Source organism: Leucoraja erinacea, chromosome 5 (genome assembly GCF_028641065.1).
Source record: "Leucoraja erinacea ecotype New England chromosome 5, Leri_hhj_1, whole genome shotgun sequence".
NCBI classification, from domain to species: Eukaryota; Metazoa; Chordata; class Chondrichthyes; order Rajiformes; family Rajidae; genus Leucoraja; species Leucoraja erinaceus.
Window position 1 is genome coordinate 89,124,337 of NC_073381.1, and position 23,626 is coordinate 89,147,962.

The 23,626-nt window shown below is 45.1% G+C and overlaps 1 protein-coding gene across 1 annotated transcript in view; it reads left to right on the top strand.

Annotated features, from left to right (window-relative positions):
* The first annotated feature begins 423 nt into the window (after window positions 1–423).
* Window positions 424–23,626, top strand: part of LOC129697527 (microcephalin-like) — a 46,298-nt gene continuing 23,095 nt past the window's right edge. The window contains exons 1-6 of the mRNA XM_055636178.1: window positions 424–521; window positions 1,355–1,431; window positions 8,322–8,413; window positions 10,353–10,471; window positions 11,714–11,798; window positions 18,988–19,099. Of these exons, the coding sequence (XP_055492153.1) occupies window positions 1,395–1,431; window positions 8,322–8,413; window positions 10,353–10,471; window positions 11,714–11,798; window positions 18,988–19,099 (445 nt within the window). The 5' untranslated portion in view covers window positions 424–521; window positions 1,355–1,394. The remainder of the gene's footprint in view (window positions 522–1,354; window positions 1,432–8,321; window positions 8,414–10,352; window positions 10,472–11,713; window positions 11,799–18,987; window positions 19,100–23,626) is intronic.

Sequence of the window (23,626 nt, forward strand, 5' to 3'; positions counted from 1 at the left end):
CATTCTTGTTAAAGAATAAAATGTTTATAAACACATGTATGTGACATAAATGTATATGATCATATAACACACCCAATTATAGTTCTTCTGATCCAATGATGAACTTTATTTCAGACTAGACAAGGGACAATAAATAAGAAACATTGTAAACCTCCCCGCAAGTTCACGCACACTAGGCCTTATCCCACCCCCTGCCCGGTACTCCCTCGCCTGCCCCCACACTGCAATGTCTTCCCCCCTGCCCGGTACTCCCTCGCCTGCCCCCCACACTGCAATGTCTCCTCTCTCCCCGCTGTGCTCTAAGATCCAAAGATCCTATAGCCAAAGATCTTTGGTGTAGACAGAGGCCCCGCCCCCCAGTGCTGACCAGGAGGGGGGGGAGGGGGGGGGGAGAGGGCTTCTCTCTCCCCGGCAGGCCCCCGCGCCGCCGCCGCCGCCTCCACGCGCGGCCATTTCAAACCAAAGATCCGCTATAAGATCTTTGTTTCAAACCGCCGTCTCCACCACGCGCGTCTCCACCGGTAACGGTCAGCAGAGACGGGCCCGCGCCGACCCCACTCCGACCCCACTCCCCCCCCCCCCGGGCCAGGGCCCCCCGGGCCGGAGAGGTAACGGCGACCACCCTCCCCGGCTACCACCGCTGAGTCCCCACCCTTCCCTCTTCTTCTCCTCCCCCCCCTCTCTTCCCTCCCTCTTCCCTCCTCTCTCCCCTCCCCCCCCTCTTCCCCTCTTCCTCTCTCCCCCTCTTCCTCTTCTCTCTCCCTCCGCTTTCTCTCTCTCCCTCTCTCTCCCTCCCTCTCTCCCCCTCTTCCCCTCTTCCCTCCTCTCCCCCCCTCCTTCTCCCTCTTCCTCCCCTCTTCCTCTCTCCCCCCTCCTCTTCCTCTCTCTCCCTCCCCCTCTCCCCTCTTCCCTCCTCCCCCCCCCCTCTTCCCTCTCTCCCCTTCCTCTCCCTCTCCGCTCCTCCCTCCTCCCCTCTCCCCTTTCCTCTCTCCCCTCTTCCTCTCTCCCCTCTTCCTCTCCCCCCTCTTCCTCCCCCCCCCCTCTTCCCCCCTCTCCCCCCTCTTCCTCTCTCTCCCCCCCTTCCTCTCCCCCCCTTTTCCTCTCCCCCCCCCTTCTCTCCCCCCTCTTCCTCTCTCTCCCCCCCTTCCCTCTCTCCCCTCTTCCCCCCCCCTCTTCCTCTCTCCCCCTCTTCCTCTCTCCCCCCTCTCCTCCCCCTCTCCCCTTTCTTCCTCTCTCCCCTCTCTTCCTCTCTCCCCTCTTCCTTTCTCCCCTCTTCCTTTCCCTGTTTGACTGATTTGCCCTCCTTGCGGTCCTGATTCTTTCCCCTGAATCTTGTACAATAATTGTTTTCCAGATTGGGACAAACTATATTTATACAAGATCATTATTGCAGAATGACCGGTGAATGTAGTAAAAAATCTATTCTCCAAGGTACGAAACAAATATATATTGTGAAATTGATGGTGACATACTGGAACATATTCAAAGTGGATATTGTGAAATGGATTTTCAACACTATGTTAAACTTAAGATGGACACAAAATGCTGGAGCAACTCAGCGTGACGGGCAGTATCTCGGGATAGAAGGAATGGGTGAGGTTTTAGGTCGAGACGCTTCTTCAGACTCGACCCGCTCGACCCTTTTCAGGGTCTCGACCCGAAACCTCACTCATTCCTTCTATCCAGAGATGCTGCCTGTCCTGCTGAGTCAATCCAGCATTTTGTGTCTATTTTCGGTGTATGCCAGCATCTGCAAAGAGCCATAGAGTGATACAGTGTGGGAACAGGCCCTTTGGCCCAACATGCTCACACCGTCCAACATGTCCCAGTTACACTCGTCCCACCTGCCAGCACTTGGTCCATATCCTCCAAACCTGTCCTAGCCATGTACCTGTCTAACTGTTTCTTAAATGTTGGACTAGTCCCAGCCTCGACTACCTCCTCTGGCACCTTGTTCCATACACCCATCGCCCTTTGTGTGAAAAAGTTACCCCTCAGGTTCCTATCAATCTTTTCGCTTCACCTTGAAGCTATGTTCTAGATTCCTCTACGCTGGGCAAGAGACTCTGCATCTACCCGCTCTACTCTCATGATTTGGTACACCTCCATAAGATCATCCCTCACGCATGCGCTCCACGGAATAGAGACTCAGCCTACTCAAACTCTCCCTGTAGCTCACACCGTCTAGTCCTGGCAACATCCTTGTAACTCTGCAGTTCCTTCCTACATTATATTAAACTTATCTTGGTGTTTTATAGATTGCAATGTGACTTTTTACTTGCCAGTTGTAGAAATCAACTTATTTGCATTATTTTTTCCTCTCTAATTATATTTCAAATACAGTGCCGTAGATGCAAATACGATTTAAATAAGTGTCAAGAGATGCATATCTTCTCGGTAATGGAATATAATGTTGTGCTGCAGTGTGGTCACTTGTAATAATGAGTAAAAGTTGTATATTGTTTGACAAAGTCTGGTAACGATGTTTTGACTGAATTACAACATGATTAATTCAGCAAATATTCAAAGCAGGGGTTATTAAACTAATCTGCAGAGTGAAGATTGGTGGTTACAAGTGAGAACGATTTTTGGTTTGTAACTGTAAAAATGTGCCAGGATATGCATACTGCATCTTCTCACTAATGGAATAGAATGTTGTGCTACAGTGTGATCACTTTTGTTGTGGTAATGAGTAAAGGTATATTTCACTGTACCTTGATACACATGATACACATGACAATAATAAATCTATTATCAATCTCCACCTTAAAATTGCCCAGTGTCTTGGCCTCCACAGCATTGAATTCCACAGATTCACCACCCTCTGACTAAATAAATTACCCATCAACTCCTTTCTAAATGTACATCCTTTTATTCTGAGGTTGTGTCCTCTGGCCTTGGACTCAAGTTTTCACTTTTTGGGCAGCACAGTGGTTGCTCCCTAACAGCACCATAGACTCAAGCTTGACTATAGGTGCTGTCTGTACAGAGTTTGTGCTTTCTCCCTATGATTGCAAGGTTTTCTCTGTGTGCACCAGTTTCCTCCCATATTCCAAAGATGTGCAGATTTACATGTTAATTGGCTTCTGTAAATTGTACCTGGTGTGTAGGATAGTGTTAGTGCACGCGGGATTGCGGGTCGGTGCAGATAGGGTGGGCCATGATGGGCCTGTTCCATGCTGTATCTCTAAAGTAAGGTATGGCCCTTTCATCTCGTTGTCGGGCTGCTTCGTGTGCAGTGGATTCAAGAACACTCGCTTTGAAGAGTTCTTCGATTGTGGCTTCAATAACTTATTTTCGGGGTAATCAACTTGTTGATTTCATTTAACCTTGTGTTAATAGATAGAATTGGAAGAATAATGTGCGGAAACAATGGATATGTGAAAATATTCAATATTTTAAACAGGTCGACTTATAGATCCTTTCTGTACAAATTTAAATATATTTGTCTGCTTCATGCTGTTCATTGAGTGCAGCTTGGTGTTCAACACCCATCATCCCCTCCAAACTTGTTGCCAGCTCAGGGAACTAAGTAGGTCTCCTCATATCCCTGTGCAACTGGATCCTCAGTGGCATAGTAGATCCATGTAGAAATTGCAGCAGTGTTTTTACCCCCCCCCCCCCCCCCCCCCCCCCCCCCCCCCCCCCATTTCAGGGCACCATAATGTTTGGGACACATGGCATTACAGGTGTTTCTCCTCCACTGGAATGAGTGGAGTGACGTCGGGGAAGCGAGAACATCCATTGATTCGTCCATTGATTAATTGTCCGAGGAGTCCCCTTCCACCTGCTCACTGCAGATGGAGACACCATCCACATCCCCGGACACACCCTTTGTGCTCGATACTCCCGCCTCGCCCTGTGCGGCGGTTGCCTCTTCCCCACCCGCTGGTCTCTCCTCCACCTCCGTCCCAACCCTGGGGCCAGTGGCAAAGGGACCCAGATGTACTCGGGGAGTCAAGGCCATCAATAGTGGGGGTGACTATCCCTCCCCCAGTTGGGCCCAGAGTGAACTCTGGTGCACCAGACTCAGGGGGTCCCTCTGGAGTCAGGTCCTGAGGGTGAGAAAGGGTGGTTTCCCATTCCCCCTCCCCACCAAGAGTCTCTACCTCCAGAGGCATGTTCTGCACCTCATCATGGGTGGGTTGCTCTTGGACTTCCTTGGGTGCCTGATGCGGGATTCCCTCCCCAACAGGAATCTCCCTGCTCCATAACACTCGAGTGGTCCCCATCCCCATCCTTCCCGGAATTCCCTCCAGAACATGGGACCGGGGCCCGAACCAGAGGGCGGGAGTCTTCCTCCAACACAGTACTTGCCTCCACCCTAGAGGATTCCCGTTCGTCCCCCTTCTGGTCCTACCTAGGGAGATACCTCCTCTTTTTCAATGGGGAGGAGCTCACAGACTCTGAGGTCACCTGAACAACCTTCCTCTGTGGCACCACCTCCCGCCCGATCCCCACCACTCCCGGCTGGATTGTGAGCTTGCAGACTCCCTAATGGGAGGTGACGGGATGGGTAGATCATTCTTGTCCCTGGGAGTGGGAGTTTTGTTCTCCAGGTGCTTCACCCTCTTCGCCATCTTGCACCTACCCACCTGGGAGCGGGGGGGTTAATGGCACCGGAGAGAGAGGCCCCCGCATGGGTTTTGGGGCAATTGCTCCGTCTATATGCCTCACTTCCCTGCAGGCTTGGCACCTTGGGCGCTCTGATGTCCAGTAGATGGTGAAGTCATGCCCAATTATTGGCGATAATTTTCCAATGTTCTATAGACTCAGGATCAGTTCCTGTGGATTGGAAGATAGCTAATGGTATCTCACTTTTTAAGAAAGGCGGGGGAGAGAAAACAGGGAATTATAGACCAGTTAGCCTGACATCGGTGGTGGGAAAGATGCTGGAGTCAGTCAGATTCAGATTCAGATTCAATTTTAATTGTCATTGTCAGTGTACAGTACAGAGACAACGAAATGCATTTAGCATTTCCCTTGAAGAGCGACATAGCAAACGATTTGAATAAATAAATAAATAATAAGTGTCTATGGCAGCCGAGGTCGTTGTTTAGTAGAGTGACAGCCGCCGGAAAGAAGCTGTTCCTCGACCTGCTGGATCGGCAACGGAGAGACCTGTAGCGCCTCCCGGATGGTAGGAGGGTACACAGTCCATGGTTGGGGTGAGAGCAGTCCTTGGCGATGCTGAGTGCCCTCCGCAGACAGCGCTTGCTTTGGACAGACTCAATGGAGGGGAGCGTGGAACCGGTGATGCGTTGGGCAATTTTCACCACCCTCTGCAGTGCCTTCCGGTCGGAGACAGAGCAGTTGCCATACCATACTGTGATGCAGTTGGTAAGGATGCTCTCGATGGTGCAGCGGTAGAAGTTCACCAGGATCTGAGGAGACAGATGGACCTTCTTCAGTCTCCTCAGGAAGAAGAGACGCTGATGAGCCTTCTTGATCAGAGTAGAGGTATTGTGGGTCCAAGAGAGGTCATCGGAGATGTTGACTCCCAGGAACCTGAAGCTAGAAACACGTTCCACCTCCGTCCCGTTAATGTGGATGGGGGTGTGCGTGCCGCCTCTGGACTTCCTGAAGTCTACAATGAGCTCCTTGGTCTTCTTGGAGTTAAGGGCCAGGTTGTTGTCAGCGCACCAATTATAAAACATGTAATAGCCGCACATTTGGATAGTTCTAACAGGATCGGTCCGAGTCAGTATGGATTTACGAAGGGGAAATCATGCTTGACTAATCTTCTGGAATTTTTTGAGGATGTAACTAGGAAAATGGACAAGGGTGAGTCAGTGGATGTAGTGTACCTGGAAAGCATTTGATAAGGTCCCACATAGGAGATTAGTGGGCAAAATTAGGGCACATGGTATTGGGGGTAGAGTGCTGACATGGATAGAAAATTGGTTGGCAGACAGGAAACAAAGAGTAGGGATTAACGGGTCCCTTTCAGAATGGCAGGCAGTGACTAGTGGGGTACCGCAAGGCTCGGTGCTGGGACCACAGCTATTTACAATATACATCAATTATTTAGATTAAGGGATTCAAAGAAACATTAGCAAATTTGCAGATGACACAAAACTGGGTGGCAGTGTCAACTGTGAGAAGGATGCTGTGTGATGCAGGGTGATTTGGACAGATTGGGGGAGTGGGCAGATGCATGGCAGATGATGTTTAATGTGGATAAACGTGAGGTTATCCACTTTGGTAGCAAAAACAGGAAGGCAGATTCCTATCTAAATGGCATCAAGTTGGGAAAAGGGGAAGTACAATGGAATCTGGGGGGGTCCTTGTTCATCAGTCTATGAAAGTAAGCATGCAGGTACAGCTGGCAGTGAAGAAAGTGAATGGCATGTTGGCCTTTATAACAAGAGGAGTCGAGTATAGGAGCAAAGAGGTCCTTCTGCAGTTGTACAGATCCCTAGTGAGACCACACCTGGAATATTGTTGTGCAATTTTGGTCCCCTAATTTGAGGAAGGACATTCTTGCTATTGAGGGAGTGCAGCTTAGGTTTACACGGTTAATTCCCGTGATGGCGGGACTGTCATATCCTGAGAGAATGGAGTGACTGTGCATGTACACTCTGGAGTTTAGAAGGATGAGAGGATATCTTATTGAAACATGTAAGATTGTTAAGGGTTTGGACACACTAGAGGCAGGAAATATGTTCCTGATGTTGGGGGAGTCCAGAACCAGGGGCCACAGTTTAAGAATAAGGGGTAAGCCATTTAGAACGGAGACGAGGAAACACTTTTTCTCACAGAGAGCTGTGAATCTGGAATTCTCTGCCTTACCTGTTGGAGGCCAGTTCTCTGGATACTTTCAAGAGAGCTAGATAGGGCTCTTAAAGATAGCAGAGTCAGGGGATATAGGGAGAAGGCAGGAACATGGTACTGATTGGGGATGATCAGCCATGATCACATTGAATGGCGATGCTGGCTCGAAGGGTCAAATGGCCTACTCCTGCACCTATTGTCTATTGTCCTACAGCAACGAAAGGGACTTGCCTGCAGTCTTGTTGTTGGAAGCCTATTATCTCCCTCGACCTTGCCGAGAGAAAGGAGGCTTCGTCGTCAGGTCCAAGCTCCAAGGCCGCAAAAGAAGGTCGAGACGGTGCAGTTGCAGAAAACCTCCCACACCGACGAGGCAGTAAGAGGGTTGATCTGAACAGTTGTTCTCCCCTCTTTTGGTTCGCAAACAGTTTCCTTGCAGGTTGCCATCCACCGTAGTGGGAGCTACGCAGTCAATTGATAAGACTGCTCGCAGCAGTCCCAAAACAAGCGGAAAACTTTAAGACAAGTCTCTGCAGCGTTGCAGCGATACACACAGATGTTTAAAGTTGCGCTGTATCTCTTCCAAATTCCATAAAGATGATAAAACACACTAGTTCTTGTGTCTGGACGGGAGCACCCAATCACCACACCTCCTCCTGTAACCAGCTTGGAGGGGATGATGGTATTGAACGCCGAGCTGTAGTCTATAAACAACAGCCTGACGTATGTGTTTTTATTGTCCAAGTTGTCCAGTACAGAGTGGAGAGCCAGTGAGATCTTATCCCCTCCCCCGTTAACCTGTCCTGGCGGTAGGCGAACTAGTGGGTTGAAGTTATTGTTGAGATATGCACCATAACCAACTTCACAGCACTTCATCAGCGTGCCTGTTTCCATGCTGTATCTCTAAAGTAAAGAATGGCCTTTTCATCTCCCTTTGAGTCCTTTGATTGTAGCTTCAAATAACTGTCATCATTTGATCAGCTTGTTGATTTCATTTAAGCTTGTGTTAGTAAATAGGATTGGAAGGATAATCTGCAGAAAAAATTGATTTGTTTTTCTAGAGTGTTTTGATGTGGAAATGTTCATTATTTTAAACTAGATGCATGTTGAGTTACAGCTCTGTTTTGATACAAATTTAAATATATTTATGAATGCTTCAGGCTGTTGTTCATCAACTGTAGCTTGATGTTCAACACCATCATCTCCTCCAAACGTGTTACCAAGCTCAGGGAACTGAGTGTCCTCACATCCCTTTTCAACTGGATCCTCTACTTCCTCAGACCACAATTGATACGAATTGGCAACACTTTCTCCTTGATAACCATCAGCCCAGGGACTCCTCAAGGCTGTGTACTCGACTCCTCTGCTCTACTCACTCCGTACCCATGATTGTGTAGCCAGGCACAGTTCTAACTCCATTTTCAAATTCGCATTTTGGACAAATTATCTGCATTTTCTGGCGGTCTTGGATGGAGCTGTTCCTTAACTGATTCCTTAACATCCCGATAAAATGAATATGAGGTTAGAATTAATTTGTTACTCCTTTTCAGATGTTGTGGCATTTGTGGATGTGTGGTCTTCAAACAAAACTGAAAATTATTCAAAATCGTTTGTAGAAAACTTGGCTGACATGGGTGCCACGGTAAGCATTGCTTTCAATGAGATGTTTAAGATGTCTACTGCTGCATGTGAAATTTGAAGACGACTTGTTACTTGGTGATACTCAATTGGGTTGGAGTTCGTGGTGAGCATGTGGTTGACGTGAAGTATTTGTGAAAATAAAAGAGGAAATCAGAACAGTTTGAACGAGGATGAAAACTGGCTTGCTGTTGTGTGATTGTTGCATATTGATTGAGCCAAATCAAAGTCTGAAGAACAGTCCTGAGCCAAAACATTACCTATACTTTTTCCCCAGAGATGCTGCCTTGCCCGCTGAGTCGCACCAGCACTTTGTGTTAATCAGCCACAAAATAAAACCCGCATTAAAAAAAACAGTTGCGATGAGAGCTTTTTATAGATGAAGTAATGTTGCCTGACTTGGCAACAACTGTCAAAAGGTAAATGTTATCTCCCGTTGGAAACAATCTCAATCTTGAAACTTTATCCAAAAAAAATTCAAGTGTTCAATTGTGTTGAAATTATCTTTTCAGTCGAAAAACACGGCACTCAAACAATTACATCGAACATTACAGAAAAATATTGCACTCAAACAATTACATTGGACATTATGAGCACTTATTACCTCAGTCACATAAGCTCTCCTCTTTGGCAATGCATGGAGAAGTGGCAGGAAATATCAGCTGCTCTCAACCCATTGACACAGCCAATGAGTTGCACAGTTGATTTGGAGAAAAGTGGGCTTGCACATATTTCTCCCCTCCCCTTCCACTGACATTCCTTCCTCCAGCTTCACAATTCCCAACTCTTCAATCCATTCATCACACACCTTCTGTCTTTTTATCTCTGGCCTATGTCCAACTGTCAACTGATCAAAACTCCCCTTCACCTGTATCCACCTATTACCAGCCCGGCCTTGGCCTGTTCCTCCATCTGCTGTCCCTTGTTTCTCCACTTTCTGTTCTCCCTTAAATTCAAGTTTTCTCATTTCAGAATAAAATAAAGTTTGGTGTACTTTCCTCTTATTGGCACAAACGTGAACATATCTCACACAGCAGAAAAAATCAAATTAAAATTTTAACTTTGATAATATTACTCAATGTTAATCTTCCAATACAAGTTATTTAAAAGATCCTTCAATGTAACTTGAACAAATTTCTGAGCACAATATGGCAAGTATACATATGGCAAGTATACATTGCCTCAGCGTGACAGGCAGCCACCCTGGAAAGAAGGAATACAATACAATAATACTTTATTAGACTAATATGTTTTGCAACATACGAGGAATTTCATTTACCAAGTCAGTCACACAAATAAAAAGCAACAGAACACACAAAATACATTTTAACATAAACATCAACCACAGTGGCTCCTCCACATTCCTCACTATGATGGAAGGCGAAAAAAAAGTTCAATCACTTTCCTACTTTGTTCTCCCGCGGTGGGGGGCTTCGAGCCTTCCGTTGACGGGGCAATCTTACTCCCGTAGCCGGCGGTCGGGCCCTCCGCGTCTGAATGGGTCACGTTTCAGGTCGCGATCCTTCCGACTCAAGTCTGAATCCCAGAGTTCTTCTCGGTCACTCCTCAAACCTATCCTTGTTATAAGTATGGGTTTTTTCCGGGTGCTCCGGTTTCCTCCCATATCCCAAAGACGTGCATGTTTGTAGGTTAATTGTCCCTCTGTAAATTGCCCCTTGTGTGCAGGGAGTGGATGGGGAAAAATGGATTACATAGAACCAGTGTGAATAAGTGATCGATGGTCGACATAGATTTGGTGGGCCTGTTTTCCACGCTGTATCTTTCAATTAATCATTTGGAACCAAATAGTAAAACAATAGTCGATGTTTCAGGTCATGATTCTTCATCTGCACTGAGCCCAGCCTTATTGAGTTTTGTGAATGGTTTTTCCTTTGAAGCTGAATTCAGTAAACATTTTTTACATTCTCAAAATGTTTTCGCAGGTTTTAAAGTACTTCAATAAACAGGTGACCCATGTGGTATTCAAGGATGGACATGAAAGTGTGTGGAAGAAGGCCCAGAAAACTGGTGTGAAATTAGTGTCTGTACTTTGGGTGGAAAGGTGTGAGCAATTCGATAAACCAATTTCTGAAAAATTATTGCTTTAAATTTAAGCTTATTTTAAAGCAAGATGGTAAATGGATTTTTGAGATTACTCGGAATGTGTATTTCCTTGAAATCAATATTTTACTTGGAGGAAAATCATTTGACGGTGTACAATATTAAATATTCTGCATGTTGGCACAGGAGCATGATAAACTGAATTTTTCAACTAATGAGTTTTTGGACTGTACTCAATTCATATTTATTTTGTATTTCTAATGTTGCTCTATGATGTTTTGCTCTATGGTTATAATTGATTATAACAAAATTAAGTTTTCAAGAAAGGCAATTAAACTGCATTACCAAGGCATCTTGTGTTAGATTTGTCTATGATTCTTCCAAGTTGTATGTGTAAAGACATTTTCAAATCTTTCCTGGATTTTGGGGCTATGGGATTTATTGAAGGACGAAGCAAATATTGTCATTGACTTATTTTTAAATCAGTTTTGCAAATTGGGTACTGTTGGTATCCTGACTTGCCCTGGAAGGTGGTGATGAGCTCCTGCCTTGAACTGCTGTCCTTCCAAAGAAGGTAGTCTCCACAGTGTTATTGGGTTGGTGACACAGAATACAAGGGCCAGTGATACATTCCCCATTCAAAATGGTGTGCAACTTGGAGGGATGTTTGCACTTACTCTAGGTGGTCATGTTCCTTGTGATATCTTCCCAGTTTCAATTACATGGATGCATTTTGACTTGATTGAATGCAAGTTTTTTTTAAACTCGCCCTTTACAAAACATAAAACCAATCGTGCAATAATTAATGTGGACAAGTACACTTTTATTTAGCAAACATCTGCCAAACCATCAGTGAGAAGTCCGGTGATCATTTTTGTGGCTTGTCCTTGTAATTGTGCTTGATTGCAGTAGGCTATTGCAATGAAGAGGGAAAAAAAAGATAAATTAGCAACAGATGACAATTAAAATGTCTGCTTGTGCATTTCAAAGCAGTCTTGATTTGCTTAAACTTGACTAGAAGCGATTGAGTGCTGGAATGATTTCCTGCCTTGTTTTTTATTATTGAGATTTAACAAACTATAAAGTGTAGTCAATGGAAGGTTGAATAATTAATCAAGCTTGCATTGTTTAATATGTAAAATTTGTAAATATTATAAGGAAATGTTTACATCGATATTTGGCTAATGCACGAGAACAAGTTCATCTTTTGCCAAGTGTTAATGTTATTTAACTTATTTTAAAGGTGTTTGACAACACAAACCCATGTTGACGAATCCTTATTTCCTGCAATCAATGACAGTACACATTTACCTGAAAAGAGGAGGACTGTAAGTACAGTGCATGGAATGATTCATAATGTCCATTTACAAAGTGCAATTTGTGGTTTTAAAAAAAATAAGTATGATGTACGTGTTTTTCTATTTGTGTGCAAGGCACCAAAATTACATGCATTGTTTACTTTTGAAAATGGGGGGGAAAAAAAACAGAATGGTACCTAACCCCATATCTGTGTTCAGCAGCCAAGGTCAAAGGCAGATGAAAGCCAAAAAGTTTCTGTTAGTCAGACAAAATGTTTCAGACAAATGCACATTCACATGTTTTCATCTTGTCTGGCGATGAATTAAAAGTAAGCAAAGAAGTTTGAATGATTGGACTTAGCAGGTAGATATGATTTAATAGTAAGATTAAACGAGAACTTACCAGTTTGAAGTTTGATCTGTATTTTATGAGGAGTTACGATGAGGGATTACGTGAAGAACCCCGCTCAGTGCGCAGGCGCGGCATGCTTCCAAGCAGCGGTGTGGAATCACAGACAGACACAAGTATTTGAAGTAACATAGTAAAGAAAAAGAGACATCAATTTATCAGTTTGATCCATATAATGAGGGTGGGAGCGGAGGGCACGTAATCCCTCATCGTAACTCCTCATAAAATACAGATCAAACTTCAAACTGGTAAGTTCTCGTTTAATCTTACTATTTTACTTCGGAGTCACGTGAGTGACTTCGTGAAGATTTCAAAGCTCTGTGATTTCAAACCGTGTAACAGTTTTACTCACTCACTGCCGAAAGCTCTTGAGGAAGGAAGTGTTATTGTAATTAACCAATGAATCTGTTTTCAAAAACAAAACGGTATTTATTAACAATAACAAAAACAAAATAGCTCCCCCGGGCTTTAAATTAAATATTTGCAGCTTCTAATATTCTCGCTGCAAACAAATCAGGCTTCACCAATGGCTTATTATAGAATGTTCGGAATGTGGATTCCCTCGACCATCCTGCTGTGTTCAGGATGAGGTCAATAGGCACATCCATCCTAGCTGCCGTTGATGTGGATGCTGCCCTGGTGGAATGAGATTTGTAAAGGTTAATGTCTATCCCAGCAGCTTCCAATACCTGTTTTAACCATCTTGAAATGGTCTGGCTTGTTACCCGGCCATGTGGTTTTTTGTGGCTGACCCATAAGGCTCTTTCACTCCCTCGGATGTTATGGGTTGTGTCGATGTACTGTTTGAGGTGGGTCACCACACACAATCGTGGCTCTGGTGGGTAGGCCCGGAATACCACTAGTGCGTTGGATGTTCCTGGCCTGCTTTGTTTTATCAGACCTAGTAGGGTGAATGTTACCTGGTCTGGCGTTGTTTCCATGCTGTCCAGTCTAAGTTTGTGTAACGACTGGACCCTCTGTGCAGATACTAGAGCCATCAGCATGAGCGTTTTTAGTGTTAATTGCTCGAGGCTGAGGGATCTTGCTGGTGGTCTATCCCGGAGGTATGTCAGAACGACACTGATGTCCCAAATTTGAGTATACCTGGGCTTGGGGGGCTTGATGTTATAAATGCCCCTCATCAGTTTAACCACCAGCGGATGGGATCCCATAGGCTGATGTCCTGCAGGTTTGAGGTAAGTGGAGAGGGCACTACGTGCCGTGTTGATGGCACTGTAGCTCATACCCTCGTAGTGATGTAGGTAGGCCAGGAACTCGAGAACATTGGCTACTGTGGCTGTTTCGTATGAAGTCCCTGTTTCTTGGCAGTACTTCTCCCATTTCTTGATGTTGGTTAGGTACTGCCTCTTTGTAGATGTTCTCAGGGATGCTGACATGGTGGTGATGGTTTGTTGCGATAATCCCAGGTCCAGATAGGGTCGGTTTAGAATCTGCAACCCAGGAGTTTAATGTCTTGATGGCATGGATGGCTTATGCCTGACACTGGGTGAATCAATAAGCCTGGATGACTGGGAAACACCATTGGTGATTCCACCACCATGTCATGAAGTACTGGGAACCATGGCTGTGTAGGCCAGTCGGGTACCACCAAAATTCCAGAGGCTGAGTCCATCTGGATTTTGCGAAGTACCCGACTGATGAGGCAGAAGGGAGGAAAGGCATAGAAAAAGAACTTTCCCCAATCCAGCGTGAAGGCATCTACCGCTGCTGCCTCTGGATCTGGTTCCCAAGCGACATACGTAGTTAATTGGTGATTTAGTCTTGATGCAAATAAATCGATATCTGGCTTTCCATATTGCTTTACAATTTTAGCAAATGCTTTAGGATTTAACATCCATTCGATGTTGTCATTGAATTTGCGTGACCTGGTGTCCGCCACTGTGTTTAGCTTACCTGGTAGATAGGTAGCTGAAAGCCAAATATGTCTTTCGACACACCATTGCCAAATCGTATTGACCAATTTGTCGCATGATAAAGATTTTATGCCGCCCATATGGTTAATGTAAGCCACCACCGTAGTATTGTCTATTTGTAATCGAACATGCAAGTGCTGCATATCGGATACATATGCTTTTAAACCATAAAAGGCGCCCAACATTTCCAAATAATTAATGCCCAGTGTAGATAGTAATGATGATTCTAAGTTAGTCCATCTACCACCTGTGCTGGATATGGAGTTAGTTGCTCCCCAGCCTTGAGCACTGGCATCTGTTTGAAGAACTAAAGTAGCATTAGTAATAATAATAGGACTACAACTATGCCAAATATTTTGTATCCACCACTGTAGCTCTGATATTGCTTCAGTGGGTAACATCATGACCCGATCATAGTGACCTTTATGTTGTTTTAGTGCCTGCACCTTTGCTCTTTGTAAATTTTGATAATGCAAAGGTCCAAATTGGATAGCCGGAAATGCTGCTACCATTTTTCCAATTACTGCTGCTACTTGTCGAATAGTTGGTCTTTTGTTAACTTTTAAGTTATTGCATGATTGTGCTAATGCAATCATCTTTTCCCTTGGCAGGGTAATAGTCATTTGGACTGAGTTAATTGTGAAACCCAGGTAGTCCATGATAGAGGATGGATTTAACTTGGATTTATCTGGATGTAAGACGAACCCTAGCGTTTCTAGGAGCTGTTTTGTAGCTGATACTGCTGCTACAGCCAATTCCATAGTTTTTCCCACTATGAGGATGTCGTCCAAATATGCCATGACTATATGATTTTGTTTCCTTAATGTTGCCATGGCTGGTTTTAATATTTTTGTGAATAATCTTGGGGCTGACGTGAGCCCATTAGGCAGTGCTTTATACTGCCACAGCTGCCCCATCCAGATAAATTTAAGGTATCTGCTATAATCCTTATGTATGGGTACCAGATAGTAAGCATCTTTGAGATCAATGCTTGCCATATAGTATCCTTTGGAAATCAGTTGTCTAGCAGTCACAAATGTTTCCATTTTGAAATGTATATACTTAACAAAATTATTTAGGGATGTTAAGTCAATGATGATGCGACATCCACCATCTTTTTTAGTTTTTGTAAATATGTTGGAAACAAATTCCAAGGGCTCATGTTTTTGGTCTTTTCTATGACCCCTTTATTTATAAGTCTCACCAGTTCAGCTTGTCCCTCCTGTTGTTCTTTTTTGGAGGGAAAAAATACCCTTTCGGGCCAGTGTTGAACTGGCGGTGTTTTTGAAATAAATTGAATTTTATATCCTCCAATGCTATTGAGTATATATTTATCATTAGTGATCATTCCCCATGCTTTTTTAAACAAGTGTAACCTTCCCCCTGTTAGTAAGGCACCCTTATTCTCTATATGCTGGTAGGAACCAGATCCACCTACCTCCATGGTTATTGACGACTTTGTGTTTTCTTTCTTCTTAGAGGTTTGTTCTGTCGACGTGCTGGCGATGTTGGGGGGAGGCGCATTTTCCAGGGGGTCCGCGGCGGGCCCTGACCTAAAAAAGGCCTTTGGGGATATTGCGGCCCCAAGCTTTCACCAGTCCCATATTCCAGACGTTGACTGGTGGATGCCGTGGGGTGCTGCCGCCTGGGTATCAGAGTTGTTCGTGGTTTGCTCGTCGCGGGGCCTGCCCTCATGAAGCCGAAGGTTTTGGATGCCTCTTCCATATCCTTCAGCTGTTTGTTTAGGTCGTTCCCAAACAGTAACGAATCTGCCTCCGTAGCTGGAGCTTTGCACAAGCCAGCAAATTTTGGGTTGAGGGCAGGTCTTATGTTTTCCCTCCGGAGGTTGTTTAATTCAAATTGGGTTGTACACATCAACGCCAGCACATCCTGCTGGTGTGTACTCATCTCCGTAGTCTCCACGCAACGAGCAAAGGCTGTGATAGCTGACGTCAGGAGCCTAAGGATCCGCTGTAGCTTTATTTCTTGTGCCCGTATAGGGCCCCCCACATTTCCCCAGATTTGACTGTTGAGGCTTTTGACCTTAAGAGCCTCACAGTTCTCTGGTGCTGTGTGTTCTTCTAGTACTTGGGCGAGCACCTTTTCCTGTAGAGGCTTATTAGACAGGTGGTTTATGCTAGCCGCCATCCTCGGCTCCAGAGGTGCTCCAGCCCGTGGGGTTGCTACAAAGCGGTCCACCACACCCAGCAGCTGTTCCTGTTCCTGCACCCCATGCATACTCCCGATTCCTTCCGCCTGCCCCTTTTTCAGACCAGCCCTGCCCTGGTCACCAATGCTAGCCTCCAGTTCTTGATCTGAGGTAGCAAAGGGAAGTGCCGGACTCGACACTATGGGGGAGGCGCCTGTCCTGTCTGCCCGGGAGCGCTGCTGTTCCCGGTAGACCATCTCCTCTAGGAGCTGCTGAATGCAGCTCAGGCGGCTGTCTCTCCTCCGTTTTGGAGAGGACATTTCCCCCTCCGACGAGTCGGAGTCGACCGGCCGATTTGTTTTTCGGGTTGCTTTCCCAGCCCGCCGTGCAGGCTCTGGCGTGACTGGGTCAGGCTCGGTCTCAGGGATAGCAAACCGCTCAGCGAGCGGTGCTGCCGCCGGTTGCTGCCCCGCTGGAATTGGTCGCTCCTCTGGTGGAGTTAGAGCGCGGGCAGTTCTTTGTGAGAGCTTCCTGCGTTGAGACATTTTTTGCACTGCAAAACACTAACGCCAACTCTCCTCCGGTTAGTCCCAACGCACCGTCTACTTACCTGACGGTCCGTTTTAAAGCGCAGCTGGAGAGCCTGACTCCAGCTGCCGCCGCTGTTGCAACTGCTGGGCGTAATGCCGCGCCTGCGCACTGAGCGGGGTTTTTCACGAAGTCACTCACGTGACTCCGAAGTAAAATCTCCATTTTAATATCAGATACAGGTACACCACCGTTTTATTTCCAGTGGCAACTGATGGTCCGGCATCTTCTTTACTCCGGATAAAATTGAGAGAATGCACATGAAATGAAACGGCCGATCTCAACTTAATCGGGACTTCCGCAGCCGGACTTCCAATCGGTGGGTTGAATCTGCCCTATGCTGGAACTCCAGCCCGGCCAGATCCGGTGAATCCGTTCCCATTGCCGTCTTTCGAGGCCAGCTTTGTGGGCCAGTGCCATAGCCCCCCAGCGGCCTAGGTGGACCGTTCTGGTACCGTTCGACTGCCCTCGGAGGCCGTGATCTCTGTTGTTCTGGCAAAACAGATAATCCGGCAAGCCTGTGGATTCAAGGATGCTGGATAATGGTGGTGAACCCGTATTTGGTTTTGAAATCTTTCGTATTCTTGGGGTAAAAATGATCAATGGTTCAAGGATAATTTATTGTCACATGTACAGAGTTACAATGAAATTTATTTTTTTGCATACAGTTCAGTAAAGGTATTAAGCACATCATTGATTCAGTACAAGTTTATAGGAATAGTATACTGAGACTGAAGACAAGAGTTGCCAGGTTTGGCACCATTCTCAAGTCCAATTTAGAGGTGTAGAGTTCTTAACCTAGCCATAAAAGCCCGTTGTCCTGGTGGCATAGCAAAGTCGGCCTGGCTAAGCGTAGCCGTTGATATTGTCCACCGCCCAATATGCCGTGCGCTGCAGGTGACATCCAGTCCACACGCTCGGCCTCTTGAAGCGATGCCCAATCCATCCAAGCCCAGGCTGCTGCAGGGCCTCCAGCGAACCGCTCCACCATTGAGGTACACTGCACTGCCTCCCGCAACCCGAGCCATCCTCGGGAACGAGCAGGCTGGGCAGCTTGCCTCTTGTGGATGGGTTTCCCAGCTTTGGGACGGGCAAGCCAGGTTTGCTGCTGGAGGAAAGGCATGGCACCACAATCTGCCATCAGGAAACTTGCATCTCTGAGCTTGCCATCTCCATCTTCATTGTATGTTGTTTGCCTAGTCTGTTTTCCTTTAAAAATGTGAACATATTGTAGGATAAACTTCACAGGAAAGGCACATAAATGAAAAGTGATAATTGTGATTATCAAAATGTTTGAACTTAAATTCTATTTTAATTTATGGTCATAGTATATTGGGAAGTACTGCATAATTCAATGTTAGCTAAATAATTTGTGGAGACAACGGAGAGATGGTATTTTAGGTTCCATACTCCCTCAGTCTGAAAACCGCCTGTCCATTCCATTGACAAATGCTGCACGACACAGTTAGTTTCTCCAGTAATTTGCCTCTTGCCTGTGATTTTCTTGTTAGCTTGGCCTTTCTCCAAATTTATTACCTAGAGATTTTGGATACAGCATCCAAGCACATAAGTTGTTTGTATTGAGATTACCCCTGCTTTGCACAAGATGCATTGATCTGTTTAAGGTTCAACCATCCCATACGCACCTTTTCAGTCATCCATGTTTTACTTTTAATACCAAGTTCTCTGAACTTCGCAGCAAGTATTTCATGTTGTCAAGTACCATTTGTTAATTAAGTGACCCATTAGGAACAATTTACATTTATACCAAGTTAATTAACCTACAAACCTGTACGTCTTTGGAGTGCAGTGTGGGAGGAAACCGAAGATCTCAGAGAAAACCCGCGCAGTCACTGGGAGAACGTACAAACTCCGTACGGACAGTACTCGTAGTCGGGATCGAACCATAGTCTCTGGCACTGCAAGCGCAGTAAGGCAGCAACTCTACTGCTGCGCCACCATGCTGCCGCAATCTCTTTTTGTCTGTTGTCTTTGGGCTGGGTAATTTTGTTAAAAAATATTTTCTAACTTTGAAATATTTTAAAAGAATGTAAATATATAAATATGTTTTATAATGGAGCTAAATGTTTTTTAAAAATAGTGACATAGTTAAATTGTTACTTGATGTAAACTTTTCAGCATAGATGCATGAAACCCAAAGCGTTCATAGAAAAGACGGTAGAAAATAGCAAGAGGCTGCAGAAGAAATTGGATCAAATGATTCGGGACCTAGATTTAAAAAGAACTGTTGGTGAGTTTTCAATGAAAAAAACAATTGAACTGTAAGCATTTCTTTCCATGCTCAGTACTAATTTGTTTTATCTCTGATAAATGCATCTGAATAAGTTGGTGTGATTTTATGAAAGGCTGGTGGGTAGCGGCTGAGTACAGTTTTCGGGTTGAACTGGGTCAAGCTGGCAGGGACAATCAGGTACAGGGCAAGAGTAGGTGGCATGAGACGGAGAGGAGAAGTGCAGCACAGTGGCACAGCAGTAGAGTTACTGCTTTACAGCGCCAGAGACCCAGGTTCGATCCTGACTAAGAGAGGTGTCTGTGCAAAGTATGCACGTTCTCCCTGTGACCGTGTGGGTTTTCACCAGATGCACCACTTTCTTCTCTCACTCCAATGACATACAGGTTTGTAGTTTAATTTGATTCTGTAAATTGCGCAGGTGTGTAGGATAGTGCAAGCGTATGGGGTGATTACTGGTCGACGCTGACTCGGTGTGCCAAAGGGCCTGTTTCCACGCTGTATTTCTAAAGTCCAAAATGAAGATTGAGAGTAAGGAAGAAAAAATGAGAAATCAATCAAGGTAGAAGGAACTGAGAAACACATGGTGAAGAAAGAAGGGTTGTAGGTGGATGGGAACAACAACAACACACGAGATGAAGAAGAGTGATGTTGAACAGACAAAAAGGACAGAAAATGAGAAAAATTGAAAGATCGAAAATGTGGGGGTGTATTGTGTTTTTCATGGCTGCTCTGAAGTTTTATAAAGGCAGGTGAGGAATCATCAGCATTTGCTCCTTCAGGCAAGTGTGACAAGGACAAATACTGCTGATTGCAGTGGAGGGGGAGAGCAAATTAAAACTGCATGGGTGGAAGTGGTGCAAATGGCAAGGAAAACTGGTCAACCTGCACTAAATGTGGAATGGCTTTTGGTGGCGCAGTGATTTTGTGATCACGGATGCGGATTGTGGAGGAGTGGGCCAAACACTGATTTATGGAGGATAATGGGGCACGCTGTTGAAACTCCAGAAGGTAGTTTGTAATTGAGTGGGAACCTACGGTAGAATAGAAAGGATGCATTGTTCTGAGATGAGGGGAGTTGCTTTAACCAGGAATGTCATTGAACAAGTTGGTATCATTTGCTTTATAGGCATTTCCCTGGTGATGCATGGTTTCATTATCATTTAATGTTCAATGATGTTGTATGGGGTTTCTTGAAATTGCAAATGTTATTTGATAAGCGAACAGGAAGATTATTATTTCTGACAGGAAGCTGCTGACAGGTTAGGGGAATCGCTGAAGGATGATTTTGGAGTATTTGATGGTCAGCTGGTAATAGGTGTTAGAGTGAGGGAGTGATTCAATTTGATTTGGAATTGAGATTGGCCAAGGCCTGGGCAATTGAGAGAAGAGAGCAGTTTTGTTAAGTACCCATGACCAAAGTACTTGACTCCCTTGATGGGAATTGCGGGAGGAGAATAGACAAATCATGTCTGATGCACCATTGGACTTTGGGAGGAGATAATGTAAGCAGACTTCACATCTTGTAATAAACAGTGTGCTGCACAGTGAGTTACATAGAAAATAGGTGCAGTAGTAGACCATTTGGTCCTTCAAACAAGCACCGGCACTCAATGTGATCATAGCTATCATCCACGATTAGTACCCTGTTCCTGCCTTCTCCCCATGCCCCTTGATTCCGCTAGCCCTAAGAGCTTTAGTTTAGTTTAGAGATACAGTGCAGAAACAGGCCCTTCGGCCCACCAGGTCCGCGCCAACCAGCGATCCCTGCACATTAACACTATCCTACAGCCACTGGGGACATTTTTTACATTTCCCAAGCCAATTAACCTACAAACCTATTCGTCTTTAGAGCGTGGGAGGAAACCGAAGATCTCGAAGGACACCCATGCAGGTCACTGGGAGAACGTACAAACTCCTACAGACAGCACCCGTAGTCGGGATCGAACCTAGGTCTCGCGCTGCATTCGCTGTAAGGCAGCGACTCTACCACTGCGCCACCGTGACTGCCCTTGGCTAAAGAGATTTAGCTCTACCTAACTCTTTTAAATGCATCCAGTGAATTGGCCTTCTGACGCAGAGAATTCCACAAATTCACAACTCTCTGGGCGAAAAAGCTTTTCCTCATCTCAGTTTTAAATGGCCTACCCCTTATTCGTAAACTGTAGCCCCTGGTTCTGGACTCCCCCAACATCGGGAAAATGTTTCCTACATCTTGCTTGTCCAATCCCTGAATAATTTTATATGTTTGCAAAAGATTCCCTCTCATCCATCTAAATTCCAGTGAATATCAGCCCAGTTATTCCATTCTTTCATCATATGACAATCCCACCATCTCGGGAATTAACCTCGTGAACCTATGCTGCACTCCCTCAAGAGCAAGAATGTCCTTCCTCAAATTAGGAGACCAAAACTGCACACAATACTCCAGGTGTAGGAAAGAACTGCAGATGCATGGTTTAAATTGAAGATAGACACAAAATGCTGGAGTAACTCAGCGGGACAGGCAGCGTCTCTGGAAAGAAGGAATGGGTGACGTTTCCAGTCTGAAGGAGGGTCTCGACCCGAAACGTCACCCATTCCTTGTCTCCACAATACTCCAGGTGTGGTCTCACCAGGGCCCTGTATAACTGCAGAAGGACTTCTTAGCTCCTATACTCAAATCTTCTCGTTATGAAAGTCAACATGCCATTAGCTTTCTTCACTGCCTTATAGCACCAGAATTCCAGGTTCGATCCTGACTACGAATCCCATCTCTGCAAAGTTTTTGCGTTCTTCCTGTGACAGCGTGGGTATTTTCCGGGTGCTCCGGTCTCCTCCCACATTCCAAAGTTATGCAAATTTCTAGATTAATTGGCTTCTGTAAATTGCAAATTGTCCCTAATGTGTAGGATTGTACTAGTGTACAGGATGATCACTGTTAGGGCTGGATTCAGTGGGCCAAAGGGCCTATTTCCATGCTATATCTCTGAAGTCTATTAGATAACCTGATAATTGCAAAATAACTGCTATCTAAATGGCTTGGCGAGTAGTGGCCATCATTATGAGGGTTGCAGGGAGCATTATATAGGAAAAGTACTGGCAAGGTTAAAATCAGCTACTGAGAGCCTTGTAAATATTTTGTTGTAATTTGATTTACAATTAAACACTAACATTTATATCAACATGCTGCACTATAGTGACACTGAATGGCTGGAGCCTGCAACAGCAGGGGAGTCTAAACTCAGTTTAATTGTGTTTGTTCTCTTCACCTTAGCAATTTTACATGACATCTAGCATGTTACTACCTTGCAGCTACAATAGTTGTTCCCTTTATCTTGTACCTGTACACTGTGGACGTCTTGATTGTAATTCATGTATATTCTTTTCACTGACTAGATAGAGCGCAACAAAAAGCTTTCTCACTGCACTTCAGTACACATGACAATAATAAACTAAACTAAACTACATCTACAAGTACAAGGAGTACAGTTAACTTGACAAGAGCTTGTCAATGATCATTTATTGTGCCTGATCTGACCTATTCAACAATTTGCACAATGCAAAAGGATAAAAAATCTTGCTTAGGGATATGAAGTAAATTCACAGCAAAATATTAGAACATTTCAAAGATACAAGAGGTTTTTACTAAATGAAATTCTACAACTTAATCCATTAGTAAAAGAGCAGTTTAAGTTTTATTGACAATCATTGTGCATCTTTCACGCAAATGAAATAATACAAAGTCAAATTTAGGAGGAGATTTGAAATCCTATTTCTTTAGTTACTTCAAAACCTTCCCTTGCAACCGCAGGAAATGCTACACTTGTCACCTACCTCCCCCCAGTCTTTCCAGGTGCGGCACTGGTTCACCTGCACCTCCTCCAACCTAATCTACTGCATCTGCTGCTCTAGGTATCAGCTGCTCTACATCGGTGAGACCAAGCGTAGGCTTGGCGATCGCTTCGCCCAACACCTCCGCTCGGTTCGCAATAACCAACCTGATCTCCTGGTGACTCAGCACTTCAACTCCCCCTCCCTTTCCGAATCCAACCTTTCTGTCCTGGGCCTCCTCCATGGCCAGAGTGAGGCCCACTGTAAATTGGAGGAGCAGCACCTCATATTTCGCTTGGTTAGTTTATACCCCAGCGGTATGAACATTGACTTCTCCAATTTAAGGTAGTCCCTGCTTTCTACTCCCCTTCCCAGCTCTTCATCAGCCCACTGTCTCTGCCTCTTCCTTCTTCCCCCCCCCACCCACCCACCCCCCCCCCAACCTCAAATGAGTCTGAAGAAGGGTCTCAACCCGAAACGTCGCCTATTTCCTTCGCTCCATAGATGCTGCCTCACCCGCTGAGTTTCTCCAGTTTTTTTGTCTGCCTTAAAAAATTATGAAAGTTTTTAATGGTAAATGGAGCAATATTGGTGGGTGGGGTGGTGGGGTAGAGAGTGAGGGGGTCAGTAACTTTCCCCCATTGACTTACAAGTGTTGATGGGGGAAGAGATCACCCTTTGGTTAACAGGATATTGGTGTAACCTTTGAAAATG